This window comes from Rhododendron vialii, chromosome 5a, assembly GCF_030253575.1.
Source record: "Rhododendron vialii isolate Sample 1 chromosome 5a, ASM3025357v1".
In the NCBI taxonomy this organism is placed as follows: Eukaryota; Viridiplantae; Streptophyta; class Magnoliopsida; order Ericales; family Ericaceae; genus Rhododendron; species Rhododendron vialii.
This window is the reverse complement of record NC_080561.1, coordinates 15,528,698-15,547,382: the sequence shown is the minus strand read 5'-3', so window position 1 is coordinate 15,547,382 and position 18,685 is coordinate 15,528,698. Positions and strand designations below refer to the sequence as shown.

General features: G+C 37.5%; 1 protein-coding gene and 1 long non-coding RNA gene across 4 annotated transcripts; both read right to left on the bottom strand.

Moving 5' to 3' along the window:
- Positions 1-2,756: 2,756 nt before the first annotated feature.
- Positions 2,757-17,641, bottom strand: LOC131326267 (YTH domain-containing protein ECT2-like). Of its 3 annotated transcripts, none has more exons than XM_058358993.1 (10): positions 16,426-17,641; positions 16,247-16,301; positions 15,787-15,848; positions 14,704-14,857; positions 6,930-6,997; positions 6,236-6,643; positions 4,360-4,857; positions 3,920-4,132; positions 3,515-3,688; positions 2,757-3,295 (listed from the first exon to the last, which is right to left on the bottom strand). In XM_058358993.1, the coding sequence occupies exons 2-10, from the start codon at positions 16,272-16,274 to the stop codon at positions 3,119-3,121; spliced, it is 1,782 nt and encodes a 593-aa protein (XP_058214976.1). In that variant the 5' UTR covers positions 16,275-16,301; positions 16,426-17,641; the 3' UTR covers positions 2,757-3,118. The 3 variants fall into 3 exon arrangements, with proteins under 3 accessions (XP_058214976.1, XP_058214974.1, XP_058214975.1); XM_058358991.1 differs by having other exon boundaries at positions 17,434-17,641; XM_058358992.1 differs by having other exon boundaries at positions 16,247-16,296; positions 17,434-17,641.
- On the bottom strand, positions 9,476-14,697 carry LOC131326268 (uncharacterized). The gene is made up of 2 exons (XR_009199953.1): positions 14,119-14,697; positions 9,476-13,914 (listed from the first exon to the last, which is right to left on the bottom strand). It is a non-coding gene; the product is annotated as an uncharacterized LOC131326268 (long non-coding RNA).
- Positions 17,642-18,685: the final 1,044 nt, after the last annotated feature.

The window sequence follows — 18,685 nt, the reverse complement described above, 5'->3', positions numbered from 1 at the left end:
CAAGACATGCCATCACTACAATATGCCCTGTAGATCACAAAACATTAACGACTCCAACAAACTCGACACGACTCACTATCACCGATCTCCACCGCATATATTTCCACCCCTTGCGTTACAGTATAACACCATAAGGGTCACCATATTACCACCCCTTGCGTTATAGAGAACCCTATCAACTTGGATCACTGTATTACCACTCCTTGTGTTATGAGATCCACTCGAGTCTCCGTAATACCACCCCTTGCGTTACGAGACTCCCTATCCCAACTTCCAACCTAAATGACTACTTTCTTACTCAATATGCAAACTAGGACTTTTTCGTGATCACATTCATACATGAAACATCATACATGGTGCCAACAATGTCACCATTATGCCACAAATACTCTCAAGTAATCAATCAATCAACATGTTACATTTAAAAGCGGTTTTAATCAAGTAAAAATCCTATTTGTTCCACACTAACAGAAGGCCAACGGATCAAGGATAACATCGATCAATCAAGGGAAGTCAATTGAACAAGCTTGAGAAAGGTTAGGAGGTGTCAAAAAGGTACTAGAAGTCTCTGGGGTTGAAAACAGTTGAATCGGAGCAACATGGGCAAAACTGCCCAGAAATCCAAGGAGTATCGATACAAACATTATTGTATCGATACGGCAGAGTTTGGAGTATCAATACAAAAATTATTGTATTGATACGGGAACGTTATGGCAGATTCTTAAGCTACTGGAATGCAAATTTCTTTAGCGTATCGATACGCAAGTACTTGTATTGATACGGGGACATTACGAGGGGCGATTTTGTGCAGAAAACTCAATGCCAACACAATGAAACAACCAACGATTCGAGGGACGATTTCTACACCTAATCAACGTATAAACACATAAAAGAGGCAAGAAATCCCTACCTCAATTCAAGGCGCGAAACCCAAGAGATTCGAACGAGCTCTAGCTCCAAACTTTTGAAATCAACCGAGATCTTCTTCCCAAGCCTCACCCAACGCAATACAAGCCCAAAATCACGTAGAGGAGGTGAAATGAGGGTGGATCCTTGAGGTTTTAGTGAGATGGAGCAAGGTTTTGTGAGTGAGAGGAGAAGAGAGAGAGATATATAGAGCCGATAGAGAGAGATAGAACGGTAGAGAGAGAGAGTTTGGAGATGAAATTATCTCCTACACTCTCACACACACTATATATACTCACATACAAGGCAAATCACACATTTACTCCCTCTAGTTCCCATTCTTCCACTTCAAACCACAATTCAATTAACCACCAATTAAACCATACTTTCTCAATTTAGCATTTAATAAATATTTCAATAACTAAAATTATCCGGGTTTCTACAGTGAGGATACTCGAGGACCAGGAGCGGCGAAACCGGGGTTGGGTGTGTAAAAATGATTTTGGAAATGTTGATTTGGAAAAAGAAACGTGAAAATGATGACATGGTCTACGATGAGTTGCGTAGGAGAAACACTAATTTCACGGACACCAACGCCAGTTGAATAACAAATGTGGATGTGTCATTGTTAAGTGCTTTATTGAATATGCATGTGCTATTTGAAATTCTTGGGTGACATTATTTCTCTGACCTATTGTTTGTAATTTATAGATTAGCAAGTATAAGATTATTCTACTGAGCTCTCGTAGCTCATGGTGTTACCTTTAGTGACACTGACATATTATACCGGGGGCGACGCTGGTATAATGTGTCAGACTTTGTAGATGATCAGAGTGAGTTGTAGACCTTGAAGGCTTTCGGAGCCGAGAAGCTGGCTAAGATGGAGGAGCAGGCGGAGCTATTGATAGGAATCCTAGTTTCCCTCCCCTATGTAATGAAAGTACTCTTATGGAAGTTGTGATGTAATAATGAGTCAGACTCTATTTTGAAGTTTCCAATAAAATTGTCTATTTAACGTACCCAAAATTCGGGACGTTACAAAAGGCATGTTAAATAAAGAAATAATGTCAGTCCCCAAAAAAAGGCAACATTGCCTAAAAAGTAAGGAAAGAGGGAGGGACAAAATAAATTTATGAAAGGAGTTGATTGGACGGCTATAATCTATTGAAAATTTAATCTGACGACTGAAGAGGTGCTCTTATTTATATGTGTAGACAAAAACCCGCTCTGTTTTATAATATAAATATATCAATTTCTATTTAAAAATCTAGGCATATAAACGAAAGCAATCTCCACAATCATTAGATTATTTTCTGTTAAATTTTTAGCCATCCGATCATTCCTTTTTGAAAAGTACAGAGAATATTCTCCTCATAAATCTATCTATATCCTCACTTTTTAGGCAATATATCTCCATATAAATGTCATCTTTAATGATCAAATAAAAAAATATCTCAAAATAATAATTGAAGCTTTGTGTAGATTATATTTATTGCGTATGAAAGTAGGATAAAACAAAAATTTTATTTAAGTTGAAACTATATTACATTCCGACTGGCATCCGCTAGTCATGAATAAAACACGAACTTGAGAATCAATAGAGAAAAAGACTTGAGGCTGTTAGGGAGCCAAATTTTGACTTCTCATTAGTTTTTTGGTTTGGGAGCAGAATCCTGATAATGCATTATGTCACAATGCATTCTCAAAACTACACTTTAGAGGCACAATTTGAGAATCAGCCCTGGAGAAGCTTTTTCATTTTGGATTATCTTCTCAAATTCATAATCTATTTTGAGCATTATCCTCAAAATGCTAATTCATAATCTATTTTAGGCATTACCCTACCAATATGTTGCAAAATCAATTCCGCATTTATCTCACTCTACCAGATTCATAATCTATTATGGCCACAATACAAAATCAATAACTTAAGTCCAAAATGCAAAAATAATTAGGCTTCCAAACAGCCCTTTTACCAACCAGTCCCCAACACAAGAATACCAGAATAGAAACTTCAACGACCTTAAAAAGGCAGGGAAAGAAAAACGAACCCTTGCTACCTAACCAAATCCAACCTGACTAAATGAAGCAACTAGATTTAATGAGAACAGAAACGCTTGCGATAATATGCCAAATGAAACCAAATCCAACCAAACCTTGTGTCACAAATGAAGCCCGGTGCCCCAAATCAAGTCGGTGATGAGCGTGGTCTCTATGTTGCCTTGGAAGAAGGCACTGACTTATCTCTTGGATTCATACTTGTACCATTCTTCAGTGGGTGACTAAGGGAAAGATTTTTTGTGAGATTGATGAGAGATGATGTGGGGTCAGAGGCACCATTTGACCTTGCTGCTGCTTCAGCTATCATTTCTCCTGTTTCTAAATTCTTCTGCTCAATATTTGATAAAACAGGTATCAGGAAAATGCAGCCAAAAAGTACAAACTACTAAAAATGGAACAAAAACATAACTAAACATGGATGTATTTCATCCCCCAGAAAACTGAACCTGTTTTTAGAAACAGAACGAACGACTTGCACCAAAAGACCTAGTGCCTGGGAACAAATATTGTGTGCATGTGTGCGTGTGAGAGAGAAAGAGAGTCTTACAGGGAAATCGCAGTTATTGTATAGCTCTATTGGGGATGGAACTTGTTTGCTGCTCCTTTTAGTTTGAAGCGATTTCTCCCGATTCTCATAGAAGTTGAAATCGTCCAATATTGATGTCTTCGCTGAGTAATTCTTAAAAATGCTCAGCATCTCTATACCTTGCTTCAATCCAATCTGAAACAAAAGAATAATTCCGACTATATTTACATCATATTTACCAAAAATACTTCACATATGTTTCAGTTATTTCACCATAGCACTTGCTGCATTTAGTATTTATTTTCTCTTCCTTTGGAAAACGTTTTGAACTTTTGGGCTACCCCTCCTCCCCACCAGTAGAACTAAATTAAAAAGGACTTTTAGTGTAATATTTGAGTGTTGTCAGAAACGAAAAAGCAAATCTACCTCCTGAGTATCCCTGGTGTAAGTTACAGGCCTATTATCATTGTTTTCAAGAATGATGTGTCGGAGCTGTAAACTAGGGACATCCTTAATCACATGCCACTTCACTGGAAAGAACCCATTCCACTTGTCAAGCTGCCAAAAATCCATGTCCTTGTTGAAATCCACTGGCCCAACCATCTCTGATAAACCCACAAATTGTCCACTTCCATTCACCTGAAATTTCAAGAGGATAAAGTGCAGAAAAATGGTTATCCGACAATAGAACTAGAGCAGCAAAAAGTAAGCAGGAATTATTTTTTGCTGAATAATTCTTCTCAGTTTATCAAAACTAATCATTCAAAATTTCAACCAAACCACTTTTAAAACCTTTCTGAAAAACTGTTTCTGAAAACTAATAACCATATAGAACCTAAGTTATTGAAAGCCAACAATAAACTTACTGAAAAAAAGAGGAAAATTGGACATTTGGTGCCTGTCTCAATCATTTTTGCCTCCGCATCATGAAAAGCAGCATCTAGTTTCTTATTGCCATTTGGAGTACTGGACCAGACATCATATTTTATGCACTTATGAATATCATCTTCACTGTATGACTTGATGACAAAGAACTTAGCATTTTCGTACTTTGTCTGAAAATCTTCAAGGTTGTATAGATCCCTTCGAATGGTGGGCACCAAGTGTTCCCCTTCTGATGTGATTTTCGGATTGCTCCCATTCTGCCCCCTAGGACCACGCGCTAGCTCAGTTGAAGCATCAAACTCTCCATGTCTATCTCTCAGCTTAATTTTGTTGCTACCATTCCATAATCTACTATTTGGTCTATAGCTCATGGGACTGTTATGTATGAAAAGACCTTGGTTTTGGTCGATAAAAGACGAGAAATTACCATTTGGGCAAAAGCCCTTAACAAGGTGCGATGATTGATAACCAGAACCTAACTGCAACACATGAAACGAGAAAAAGATCAGTATTAATAAAAGCATCCAAACCCAAGTGACAATAACTGATTCAAGAATATAAGTGATAATGTGATATCAGCCGTGGATTTACTGAAGTTGAGATTTTGTGCCAAGGTCCTTCAACATATGCAGAAGAACCCCTAGGCGCCAAACTTACTTTGCCAAAGCAATGTATAAAAGACAATCACATGATTACGTGACCTTAAGAAACATTGATCCCTTACACTCTAAAGCAAAAATAAATAAATAAATTACAAGAGAATACGTGCAAACTCTAAAGAGGGAATAGCATGCAAGGAGAATTGCAATAGCAACAGATAGAAGCGGAAGAAGAACAGGCAACATAGAAGCTGTAACTGAAATCGATATCACTCTTAATCTCGGGAAGAAGAGTCATTGCAAAGAGCACGAACTGATACAAAATTGCAGTAGACTGCACACATCAAAGACCCGATAAATAAGTTCATAAAGATTGGGAAAAAAACCATTACTACGGAATATATACCAATTGACACCACCCAGAATTTACCTGTAAAAGTCATAAATTTTAACATGGGGTCTAATCAAACAACCAAAAGCTTAACACATCTCCACAACTTTTCCCCAAGTACAACCACAGTCCATGTTAGTAAAGATCCTGACTAAAGGTTTTTCTGTCTAAAGACTAAACTCGAAGTTTCTCTACTTCAACATACCACCACCCCCCAAGGCATAAGTGGAACGTTGTTTTGGAGTCTTTCAATGGTAAACAACTCAGCCTAACAACATCTAGATTGTAGGTTGGATTCTAAGAGCAGCCATTTCATACGTTTGATGCCTAAGGACAGGTATGTACCCAATTTACCCCTCTCAGACACCCATTAATGGGGAAAAGAAAGGCATACATTTTTGTTGCACTATCCCCATACCTTAAAAATAAAAATGAGATATTCAGATTACAAGCCAACACAAAGATTCAATGCTAAATATTTTGGCAAAAGTAGAAGTTAAATGGCTCAGTGGGAGATAAACAAATAAAATAACCAAACAGCATGATTCAGAAGAACGCAATACATCGTAACAGTATATGCCGAATCATCGATTCAATGGCACAGTAACATCACGAAACCTTTGATTTAATAAGTTCCGTGCAATCATAATTCATCATCATTAACTTCTCTGATTAACAGCAATTACCAAATTAATCAGGAAAGGAACAAAGGAGTTTTCTAGCATGATACCATCACAAGGAAAGTAAGTTCCAGAAAATATTCAACCAGAGAGTACATCCACAAATTCTGATGTAATTTTGAATTTTTGAGCAATAGCACTGACTGTCAACTGAATAACGACGAATGCTTGTCACATAGACTCGTACCTTGCTAGAAGTTTTGATAGGTTGACTTTCAACATTAGATTTGTAGATATTAGAGTAGGCAGCAGTTTTTTGTGACTTCGAATCCAAAGGCAATGCTGAAAATTTGCTGGCAAGAGCACCAGTTGGTTTTGTGGAGTTGAAACCATTTGACTTCATTGAAGCATTAGAGCCCAAAGAAGATTTCGACTTCCCAGAATAGCCATTGGTCCCATTTGTTACATCTCCAACATAAGCAGAATTCCACGAGTAACATGGCATCGCTTCTGACCCATACGGAACAGAATGCTGAAGATAACCTGGTGAAGAGTAGTATGGCTGCTGGCCGTCCGCACCCATAAAAGAACCAGCAGGATAAGGATCATAACCCGGCAAATAATAGAGAAGCGAACCATTATCTGTTTGGAAACCCTGGATAGATCAACAAATAAACAGTGAAAACGGCAGCCCACATCTATTTGAAAGGTAAAAAGTGAAAGTCCTGCACAAAGCTGAAGCAATCAAAAGTAGGATGTTGATAGGATGTTGTTTTCCTGTTTTGAGTTGGTTTTTTGCCTACTGTTGGGGCTTTTGATGTATAGGTTTCCAGGAGGATGCCCCTGTTGCTTTGTGTAGCTTTTTGGCTCCATTTGTTGGTATAAAATTTTCACTTACCAAAACAAAATTTCAAAAGTAGGATACAGGGGACAGAACATACAGCATAAGAACCACCTCCAGCATTAAAATTATTCTGGCCATCCAATTGAGCAGAGGTCCCATTATAGCCTGCAAAAAAGCAACGGAAAAGATTCAATTTTCCCCCAAGTAATAAAGCTCTGTGTGACTATAAAGCTCAATCATGCACTAACTTGCTGGAGTTTTGTAATCCCTAACATTCTTGAAGCAAAAGAGAAGGTGATTTTACAGTTTTCACTTTTTCCACGTACAGTACCTTGGCTCAAATGAATTTGCCCCTTCCTCCAATATACAATATCACAATAACAAGAATGTACAATACCAACATAAACAGTGCCAAAAACCATCGACCACTAATAACTCAAAAGAGCTGATCGGACAAACTTCAACTTTTGGACTACAGCAACTCAAAGATGGAAATATTTTCAAGGTGAAAGTACATAAACACCCCCTCAACTATCACTCTTTCTCGTAAACACCCCCTCACATTTAAAAGCGCCCATGGAGACCCCCTCAACTACTGGAAACGAAAAAATGCTAACTCCGTTAACGGAATGGAGGAAATTACCAAGATACCCTTTTCTATTATACCCTTAAAAGGAAATTTTTTTTTTAAAATCCTGAAATTATTTACCCCACCACTCCGGGAGAGAGAGAGAGAGAGAGAGCGGGGGGGGGGGGGGGGGGGGGGGGGGGGGGGGGTGGGGGTGGCGGGGGAGGAGGTGATGAGTCAGGGGCTGAGTTGCGCGGTGAGCGACGAGCATGGCCTGTTCACGGCTATACAGTTTGGAGACGTGGAGACTGTGAAGGCCGTGCTGAAGAGTGACCCGAGCCTTGTGAAACAGACCACACTGTACGATCGCCATTCTGCTCTTCACATGGCCGCCACCAATGGCCAGATCGAGGTGGGTTCTTCAAAATTCTTGATTTTATCGGAACTTGAAATTTTTCCTGATGGGTTTTGATTTGTTTTTGCGTTTCCCCCTTTGTTTCCAGATAGTTTCAATGCTCTTGGACCGGTCTGTTAAGCCCAATTCCACGTTGAAGCTCGCCAAGCTCCTCTGCCTCTCCGGCAGCCTCCACGTCACCGACTACATACGCCGTTGCCTCCTCCGCCACACCAACATCCAAACGCACTTCAGCCGGTACCTGGGGTTCGACTTGGCATCGATACCCGATGGCCTACCGAAAGACCACCCCCGACTTGGCGACCAACTGACTGAGATGTTCGATGCTTTGGAGGCCGTGACGAAGCTGCTTTTCAGAGAGATGTTGGTCTCCGGTACACGGCGGCTGCCGGTGACGTGTGTGATACCAGATGGTATTCTGGGTTTTACAATAGATGTTGTGAAGGAGATTGGGATGCATGTTATTTGCTTGAGGACTATAAGTCCTTGCTTCCTCTGGATTATCTTCTGCCTTCCCAAGCTAATTGAAGCTGGAGAAATTCCATTCAAAGGTGAGTTTTGGAGGATCGTAGATTGTGGTGGCGACAATGGTGGACTGTGGATTGTCAAAGGGCATTTTTGTCCAAAAAATGCCCAATTTGTTGACATGTGACCTCCCAGCATACAGTTCTGAGACGGAGGGATGTTACTTGGGTAACAGGAATAGATGAGGGGGTCTCCATGGACGCTTTTAAATGTGAGGGGTGTTTACGAGAAACAGTGATAGTTGAGGGGGTGTTTAAGTACTTTCACCTATTTTCAAAGGCAATTGTGAGGCTCTCCTTGAGGCTAACTTCAAGGCACAACCAAAACGCTTCAAGGAGTTGATTTCTAGGGGCATAGTACCACGGCCACCAAGCAAGGTTGTCAAATCGTGAATCGAATAGAGAATCGGATTCACCCTTTTCCAAATGGTGAATCATAACGATTCAGGTCAAATTTTGAAAATACATTGGAAAATGTATCTACACACCTACCTAATAACGATACATTGTGAAATTATAAAAATTAAGCTTAAATTTATATTAAAGTTTGTTTTGAATTATTAATTGATTATCACATGGTCTAATAGGAAAGACACTTGTACATAATAGGAAAGTAAATACTATAGTAAAATGGATATGTGCATATACAAGTTAAAGATTCGTTACAAAAATGAAAGCTTAGCGTTAACACAATAAAAGTTTGTAGCTTGATAAGAGCGAAGCTAAACTAGCTCGTATAGCAACATATGTGGGTTGGTTCGAGGCTATGAGCCTTATCCTGGTCTATGATTTAGAGGATACACGAATAAAAAAGATCGATTTGTGAGACAACACACCCATATAGATATCATCCTCAACATATGTGGGCTGGTTCGAGGCTATGAGCACTGTCCTGGTCTATGATTTAGAGGATGTCCTGGTCTATGATTTAGAGGATACACAAATAAAAAAGATCGATTTGTGAGACAACACATCCATATAGATATCATATCAACAATACTCAAAGTTACTTGTATAATTACCATCTAGCAAATTAAAATTATAACATTTTAAAGACGTTCACATCTATTGAATCACATTCTAACAAAACAGAAAAAATTTAACAAAATAAAATGCATAACTCATCAGTATAAGCAGGGGCAGAGATATGTAGAGGGGGGATGTGGCATATGTCACCCCCAGTTCCAAACATAACAAAACAAAATAAAATTACACCGAAAACTCTATAATACAGTTATGTCAAGATGTCAAATAAAATAAAATTACATCGAAATCTCTATAATACAGTTATGTCAAGATGTTTGAACAAAAAGTAAGCTTCAAATAAGTGGCAAAAGCGTGCATGCCTTGAGGCTCACTTGTGCCTTTACACAGGGTTCGACTCCCATTTGCACCATGTCCTTTTTTTTTTTTCCTTCCAAAAAACTCCTCATTCTCATTTTCCTCTTTTTTTTTTCCAAAAACCCTCTCTCTCTCTCTCTCTCTCTCTCTCTCTCTCTCTCAATTTTTTCATAAGTTTCAACAAGAATTGAATTTTTTTCCCCTAATTGGAGAGGAACGTGACCCATTTGACATTAAATTTTTTCCCCGCAAGTTTAGTATTTGTACCACACATAATTTTTTTCCACAAGTTTAGTATTTTTACTACACGTTTCGTTACGGATTATGGTGAGTCTATGAAGCACAGATACTCTATTTTAGCCTTCGTATCACATATTGTATTGGTATCCGATACTCAAGGATGCGCTCCGGATACGTGTCCGATACATTTTTTTAGAGTATCCTGCTATTAGAATTATTTTTTGGTATCCCAATACGTTTCGGATACGTGCGGAGACATTTTGGATATGGCGAGGGTAAATGTTATTACTTAAAATATATAGGTTAAATTGCAATTAGGACTCTCTCTCTCTCTCTCTCTCTCTCTCTCTCTCTCTCTCTCTCTCTCTCTCTCTGTGTATATATTTATATATATATATATATATATAACTATATAGATACAGCCATATATATAAATAAAACTATATGTAAATATATCTCTTAGCATGTGAAATGGTGAACTTGTGTAATGGAAAACTTTAATCATTAATGAAATTTTAGGAATTAAAAATTATATATATAATATATTTTTTATTTACTTTTATATTCAACGTATCCTCTAACATATCGTATCCTTCTTTTAGGAAAAATAACGTATTCGAGTATCCATATCGTATTGTATCCGTATCCGTGCTTCTTAGATGGTGAGTGTGAATGGGCGTCTAAAGTGAATTCAAAAACATTTGGATTTTCATACATGCATCATTATTATTTATTCTTGAAAATTCACATACAATGGTTTTGTTCATCATACATACCACAGTAACCACAGATTTAGGAGATTTATCACTATAAGAATGTCGGTTAACTTTCATAGAACTATAAACTATTTTTGTTATTTATTAATGGATGGTTAACCTATGAAAACATGTATTTTTTAGGATATTTATGGATGTTTAATCTTAGGATATGTGCACTTTTTCCTGCTATTTAGTATATTGATCTTCTTGGTGCCGCCCCCAACTTTAAATCCTAGCTCCGCCACTGAGTATAAGGTATCTTAGTTGTAAACATCTTTAGAATGACTATTTTAATCTTTAAGAAGAATGAGGAAAAAAGGGTTAACATGCTCTGAATCAGAAAAAAGTACCAATATAAACAAATTTTGCATGAGAAGAAGAATTTCCATACTTGACAGTATATTATTTTATATTCTTGCTTTCCTATAAGAAAAAGTAAAGCAATTGCAAATGTGGTTTCATATTAGTCGAACGCAACAATTGTGATAAACCTAGATTCACTTATAGATTGGTATCCTTGTCGCCTGAATTGTGAATCGAATCGCGAATCGGATCGTGAACTGTACGATTCACCCCCGATTCTATATAAAAAAAATTCACCTATAGATTCGTATCATTTTTGCGTGAATCGCGAATCGTATCATGAATCGTATGATTTTGACAACCATGCCACAAAGGCGTTTGCCCATCCATCAGAAGCATATAGAGGCGTACGCATTTCACGCATTTTCTGCCCAAATGATGGAGGCACACACATCATAAAAGTCATTTCTCTTTTTTTGATAAGTGAAGAGTCGGTTCATTAAAAGTTGTTAGGGTGAAGACAAGGTTTTTGCATTTTTGCGAGACAGACTTAGAGTGCTTTTAGAAGTTGGATGTATTATGCTCTATGTTACGCAGACTCGCCATTTTTGGTGGAGTACCTGTGTCGACACGACCCGACATGGGTACGGGTGCAAGATTCGTACAGGATCTGGCTGAAAAAATCTGGACACGTGAACTTTGTGCAGTTGACCGAGGAAGAAGAAGAGAACAAGAGGGAGAAGAAGAAGAAAGGAAGAGGAAAGAGTCGTAGTACCTGGCTTAGATCCTTCTAAAATGGGTGCGCTCCCAAGACAGGAGCTCGAATCAGCGCTCCCAAGATGGAAGCTTGACAGGAGCTCGCTCCCCTCGAGATGGGAGCTCGCTCCCAACTAAGATGGGAGCTTATTGGGCGGTTAAGGCAACTATTTTCATACTCTTGAGGGAGTTATGCCATTGTGAAAATAAAAATATGTTCGGCTTTGTTTGGTTGGGAGTTTAATTTAGTTTAGTTTTGGTAGTGGGTGGAGAGAGAAATAGGGTAATGATTGAAGAGAGGAGTAATGATTGGAGAGAGATAGAGAGAGATGATAAAGTAATAATTAGAGAAATAGGGTAATGATTAGAGAAAGAAGTAGGGTAATGATTGAAAAACTAAACTAAAATGTGAACCGAACACAACCGAAAATCTTATCACTCAAGAAGTTTTGCAAATTGAAAATATCTAACTTCCTTTAAGTACCCTTTAAGATCGTGAAAATTCACATAAGTAATCAATTTTCCTTCAATGGTTAAGTATTTAAAGATACTTTATATACATATTTATATGAAATCTATATACGCTCCTTAGGCGCTCCCAACCTTAGGAGCTTCTAGGTGCCTCCGCTCCCCCACACCCGCTCCCGCTCCGTGCTACTAACGTTCCTAGAGACGTAGGCGTGGAAGACGATCATTGTGGAAGACGATCGTGGAAGCATGGCAGAAGTTTGGCGTGGAAGACAATCGAAGAAGAACGTGGCTGTTTTTTCTCCTTTTATGATTTAGGGTTTATTTTATCCTTTTGGACTGCCAATTGGGCTTGTTATGTTGTATAATGTACCTATTTATTCTTTTTGGGCCACTATTGGGCTTATACATTTGGGCGATTAAGTTGGTTACATAATTTTTTATGGGCTTCTATTATCATTTTATCACAAAACAAAGAATCCATATACTTAAATTGCATAAATTTTCTATTATTTTACATATTAAATTTATAAAAATAATAATAAATTAATTAAAAAAAATTCGACAAGTCCCCACACCCATATCCAAATTCGAATACATATCCCCGAATCCTCTATTTTCAACTTTGAGATGTCTGACCCTTAGATATGTACCCGCACCTGATTCCCGTACCCGAGTTCGAGCAACTTAGATTATGCTTTCTTGTGAAATTTCTCTACTATTTTCCTGTTTTTTGTGAGGTACCTTTGTATGGCGCAAAACTATCCCCTCTTTCTATGGAATTTTTAATTAATATTAATTTTTATCAACAAAAAAATAAACTCTAAATGCTTATGCCTCAACGCCTTGAGGCTTACGGCTCGCCTCATGAGAGGTCAACAGCCTCGCCTTGTGCTTTTGCCTTTGAAAACTTTGGATGGAACTATTCCATCCTATCTACAAATTCCAGGAATTACACTACAAATTTTTAGAGCGTCGGTTTCTATTAGAAGGAAAAGAGGGAGGGATAACTACAAGATACAAGTGACAACCTACCTTGTGCTTTTGCCTTTGAAAACTTTGGATGGAACTATTCCATCCTATCTACAAATTCCAGGAATTACACTACAAATTTTCAGAGCGTCGGTTTCTATTAGAAGGAAAGGAGGGAGGGATAACTACAAGATACAAGTGACAACCTAAAACTTGAGGAGACACCTCACGCACAAACCAAAAAGAAAACTGATAATAAAGCAAGCTACTTGCAGAAAACATGAATACAACCAAAACAAAGCCTGTGATGGCAAGAGAGCAAAGAGACTAACACAAATAAAAAAAGGTCACCAAACAAAATACCCTAAAGATCTGAGTAGGACGGTTTTATGACACTTAGAGTATTGTTGCCTACAATTGAAATTGTGGTGGTTTTGGGTGGGGAAATAAGAATATTACTTGGATAAGTGCGCAAAGAAGAAGAAACAAAACAAAGAGAATGAGAAGAGAGAAGGAGAGATAGCCTCACCCTCGCAAGGGTTAGTGGTTTCTGCAAGGAAGGAACGCAGCCCAAACCCCAATTACAATGGTCTCAGCCTCGTAAAACTCAATTCATTAATCAACGAAAAGAAAGATTACATCCATACTTATAGGCTAAACAATGGCCTTTTAAAGTCCTAGAAGTCTAAGTGACATGAACCTAATCAATGAACACATTTAACAAGATAATGAATGAACTTAGACAATGGCAGTGTTCTAAAACAAGGAATTAATCGGCGATTAGTTGGCGATTAATCACTGGCGGGGGCCTATCTGATTAGGTCCGACTAACCATTAATCGCCAATTACTAATTAATATGCACCAATTAATTGCCCGATTAATCCGATTAATAGCTCGAAGGTGGCCAACTGCCTAACTAGTGTCTAGCGACTTTTAGAACATTGGACAATAGTAGACATAAATGCATACATTGAACCTACTAACAATAAGATGCAAAGAACTAAAATGTGCTTAATGCATACATTGAAGTTTGTAACATTTGTTTAATGAATCTAGATGAATTTAGTGCTTGATGAATTCTAATGCAAGCACTAAATTCATGATGACCCTTTAACTACCAAACTTCCATGGATGACCCTTGACCTACCAATCCTTGTACGAACCATGCAGCTCTTTATTAGAGTCTGCAACTACCAAAATACCCTCATCTAGCAATTTATTATTTTTTGTTGTCCTCATCAATATCACTTTGTTGTTTAATTTTGCAAAAGCAAGCGCTGACAAAAAGAAGGCTTTCCTTGTATGTTTTCCCAGTTAGAAGCCAATCGATTGCATCTTTCTCGTGAAAAACCAACACATGAACCCTCCTTTTCCAAATTATGGCAGATAATCATATATAATAGATATCAGGGCTAATAGATAACGAACCCTTTCAGATACAGCTGAATCCCATGTGCTTCTACTAAGTTAAGTTCAACAACTTTAGTGGAGACCATGTTTCAAAGATAATACCAATCAATCTAACCTGGGTAATAATGATCGTAACAGCTAGCAGGTGGATGGTAAACACCTTGCTCTGCAACTGACTCTTGACCAATCTCGACTTTGATGCTAGAGGTAGCATCTCCTAAGGATATGGAAGAGGTCAAAACAGATGGTGTTCCATCAGTTCCAGAAGCCTGGGAGGAAACATTAAAACACGACGCTGTAAGAGAATAGAGAATTACTTGGGTTTCCAGAAGCCAGAATCAGAATATGTGTATACATGTCTTTATGCATTAAGGACAAACCGGATAAAAATATGCTTAGCATGAACTAGATACAAGGTTTATAAGGATTAAGGACCATTTAAAAAGTGTGCCCAGTTTAGTCCCAATTGCCTCTGTTATGCTACAGAATCATTAGAGAAATATAATAGAAGTCCATGAAGGAGATATCATTACCAGTTGACATTCCAGACCAATTACAATCACAAACTGCATTACCATAATCAATATCTATATTGTGCAATCAACGAGCCTTATCAGATGCCCTAGTGGTACTGCGATGAGGCCAGTGCAAAGGGGTATTCTGTTCAACCTGAGCCTACTAACGACAATTACTTCTATGAAAGAGCCAAGTTGTCGATATAGTTCTAGAAAACTAATTTCATTGGAATGAAACATGTCAAATATCAATGTATTATATGTATCAAATTATGCCTATGTTTGGATCAAATATGGTCTTGTTTAATTCTCTCTTTGGAGTGAAATAATTAGGGTATAAATACAAGCAAACATGATTTAGTTTTTCATATTTTGGAACAAAAACAATTCTTCTTCTGAGCAGAAGTTTTAAAACACACTTAAGGAGGCTATTCGCTTAAGCCCATAAGAACTCCAGTGGCACAATGAGAAGGATCATGCAATAACTCCGGTGGTATAGTGATAATAAATAGATTAATAAATTTATAGAATCAAAACCTATCATAGTTTCTCCCGCATAATGAATAGAAAAGGAAGCAAAGAATTCTAATGCAATCGAAGAGGTAAAGTCAGGTAGGAAGGAAGAACAAAAACTAAAATGAGAGATTATTGAAGGAAAAAAAAACTATGTCATGTTGCCATACCATATCTTGCCCGACCAATTTAGTAGAGGGCTCAGATTCCAATACAGTGGCCACTGGCTCTGCTAAATTATAGAGTTAAGTAACAATGCTCGATACAATGTTTCCTAAAACAATTGTACAGAAGGCCATCGCAGCTTATGAGAAGCTTGTATGCATATAATACAGTCCAAAGTAACATATAACTCAACGGCGGTGCCAATAATCAGATCGGAAAGGAAAAACAACTTCGCATTTGGTATGTGGATATACTAAGCGCCACAAAGACGGATATTTAAAAGTCAAAACGAAATACGGGCACATTATTTTCATAAAATTGTCAATGTGTGTGCATACGTATGTATTTCACCAAGTGTATCTAGGGTCTTTAAAAGTGAGGATGCATGTGAATGGATTTGTTATCCAATAAATTCAGTGCAATGAATTCAAGGAAGTTGGCTCCATAGCACATAAACAAGGATACACTTCCCAATTCTTTTCTCTCCAGCCATTACCAATCTTCAAAAAACTGTACTGCCCTATATTCAAATTGTAGGGTATAAGAAGTCAAATTAATATGGATAACTGCATAATGGATACAAAACTAAACAAAACCACAGAAAGGAGAGGGCTGCCATGCACCAGGCACATAATTACCCCTACCATCAAAAAGGAGATTCTATTATTCCTTATGGATAGAAGGAACAAGATACTTCTGATTTTCTTCTTCTCCATTAACAATCAAGGAACAACCAAACATTACATTAATGGTTTGCCCAGCATGTTCGCAACCACAAGCATAAAGACTAAAGAAAACAAAAATTCCCCACAAAAGGGAACCATAAAATACTCAATACACCGCAAGTGATAAACTTTGAGTGCAGTTTGGACTTCTGCTGTAAATGGTAAATAGAGACCAAGGAAAAAACCAGTGACAAGTGAGTTACGGACCAGAATAACAAATACCTATTTGGGTATTTTCCGAATTTCATGGCGCCGGAAAAAAAAAAAGAATAACGATAAAACTACAACATAATAATTCTAGTTAAAAAACGTCAATCCAAATTAGTCATAGAATTCCAGCTTTCGCATTTCTACAACCAAAATAGGAGGAAATGGAGAAAGAAAACTAACGAAAGAGAAAATTCCAATAAACAATACTTTCCACTACAGTGGTAGTGACTAACCACCCACTAATCATTAGTTAAATTATTTTTTTGCCCCAATTTAGAAATAAAAAAGAGTACCGAAAACGCGTCCCTAAAGAATCTAACACTTAGTATATGAAAAAAACTACACCACATATGCCCCTTTCATCATCTCAAATATCTGACATACCTATTTCAAATTTTCAAGAAAACTTTTGATCAAAAATTTGCTTAAAATAGTAAATAAGCCTGGACTGCTATATCTCTCTAAAAACTCATACACGCTCTCACTCTAAATACTCCGCGGAATCAAAAGCAATAACAAATCACAAACCAACCAACCAAAAAAAAATCCAAACTGTCCAATCAACAGTGGCCAAACACTTGTAAACCCCGAAGCCAGTATGTACGGACGAGAATAAACAAGCCCGGACTGCAATCTCTCTCTAGAAACTCAAACTTTCTCGCTCTAAACACTCTGCTGAAAGAAGACGAAGAAAGCAACAATAAACCAGAATCAAACCTATAAAACAAATTCGACTTTTCCTATGAATTGCACCCAAGACCGCCGATTCCGATCTGGAAAGAAAATCCTATCGCCGTAAATCTTCTCTCTCTATAAACCGCCTTAATTATGAAACAAAAGCAGTATTCCGCGGTGTGAGAGAGAGAGAGTAGTGCAGAAGAGCGCAGTTGAGTTGGGTAGTAGGGAGGCACTTGGGAGGCGTGTGATGAGGGAACCCTTTTAGTTTAGATTCGACGGTCGATTTTGATTCCTGCTTTAGGAAACAATGAATTTGGACCGTTGGATTCAAGGGGTCAAAGATAAGACACCCTTCTCAACATCAATCCTTCTTTTTCATAAGATTTTTACATCTAATTACAGAGAAGTGAAATTTAATTTTTATTAAAGAAAGATGAAATACTTAATTATCACTATGTCCACCCTTGTAACAAATTACAACTCCAACACCCCGAACAAATTCCCTAGGACTGCTATTACTCACATAATATAGACCACGAAAAATATGAAGGTAAACCACAATAGAATTTTAGGATATTCTAAGATTTTAGGGTACTATTGGGTTTTAAGGCACCCAAAAATTTTAAGGTGTAGGATACCCTAAGATTTAGGTTTAAGAGTTTTTATAGAGCCATAGGGTAAAGGTTTAGGCATTTTCATAAGAGTTGTAGGGTGCACTTTCCTATTATAGGATTTTAGCGGTTTAGACATTTTTATAAGGTACCCTAAGGGTTTAGGCATTTTTATAGAGTACCTTATGATTTAGGCACTTTAATAGGGATACTTTAGGGTTTAGGCAGACCTTGTTCATTTTGGTATTTTAGATTTTCTCTTTGCGCATAGTCCCCAATAAATTTTCTTTCAATCATTACTCTCATCTCTCTCTATCTCTCTCCACTCAAAATCCAAAATCCAAATACCAAAACGAACAAGTCATCAAGGTTTAAGATTTTAGTCATTTTCATAGAGTTTTAATGTTTCATTAGTTAGAGGAGACATTGTGGAAAGGGAAAATTTCAAAAAAACCTCTGAACTTTCTGACAATTTGCAAAAAAACACTTGGACTTTCACTATTGACAAAAAAACACCTAAACTTAGCATTCCGTTAGCAATTAGGCCCCTGCCGTCCAATTCCGTCTAGCCCTAATGGATGGAGCTAACGGAAGGCATTAACTCTTTTTTTTTTTTTTACTTTTTACATTCAAAAATTACTTTTAACTCTTTCTTTTTTTATTGGTAAATAAATATGCAA

What these genes read in the sequence shown, in the direction of transcription:
- LOC131326267 (XM_058358993.1), bottom strand. Translation starts at nt 16,274, where the DNA reads ATGGCTGGAGAGAAAAGAATTGGGAAGT. An exon ending in TTACGATCATTATTACCCAG is followed by an intron (nt 6,998 to 14,703) that starts GTTAGATTGATT and finishes GCTTTTTTGCAG; the next exon opens with GCTATAATGGGACCTCTGCT. An exon ending in CTGGAGGTGGTTCTTATGCT is followed by an intron (nt 6,644 to 6,929) that starts GTATGTTCTGTC and finishes TGATCTATCCAG; the next exon opens with GGTTTCCAAACAGATAATGG.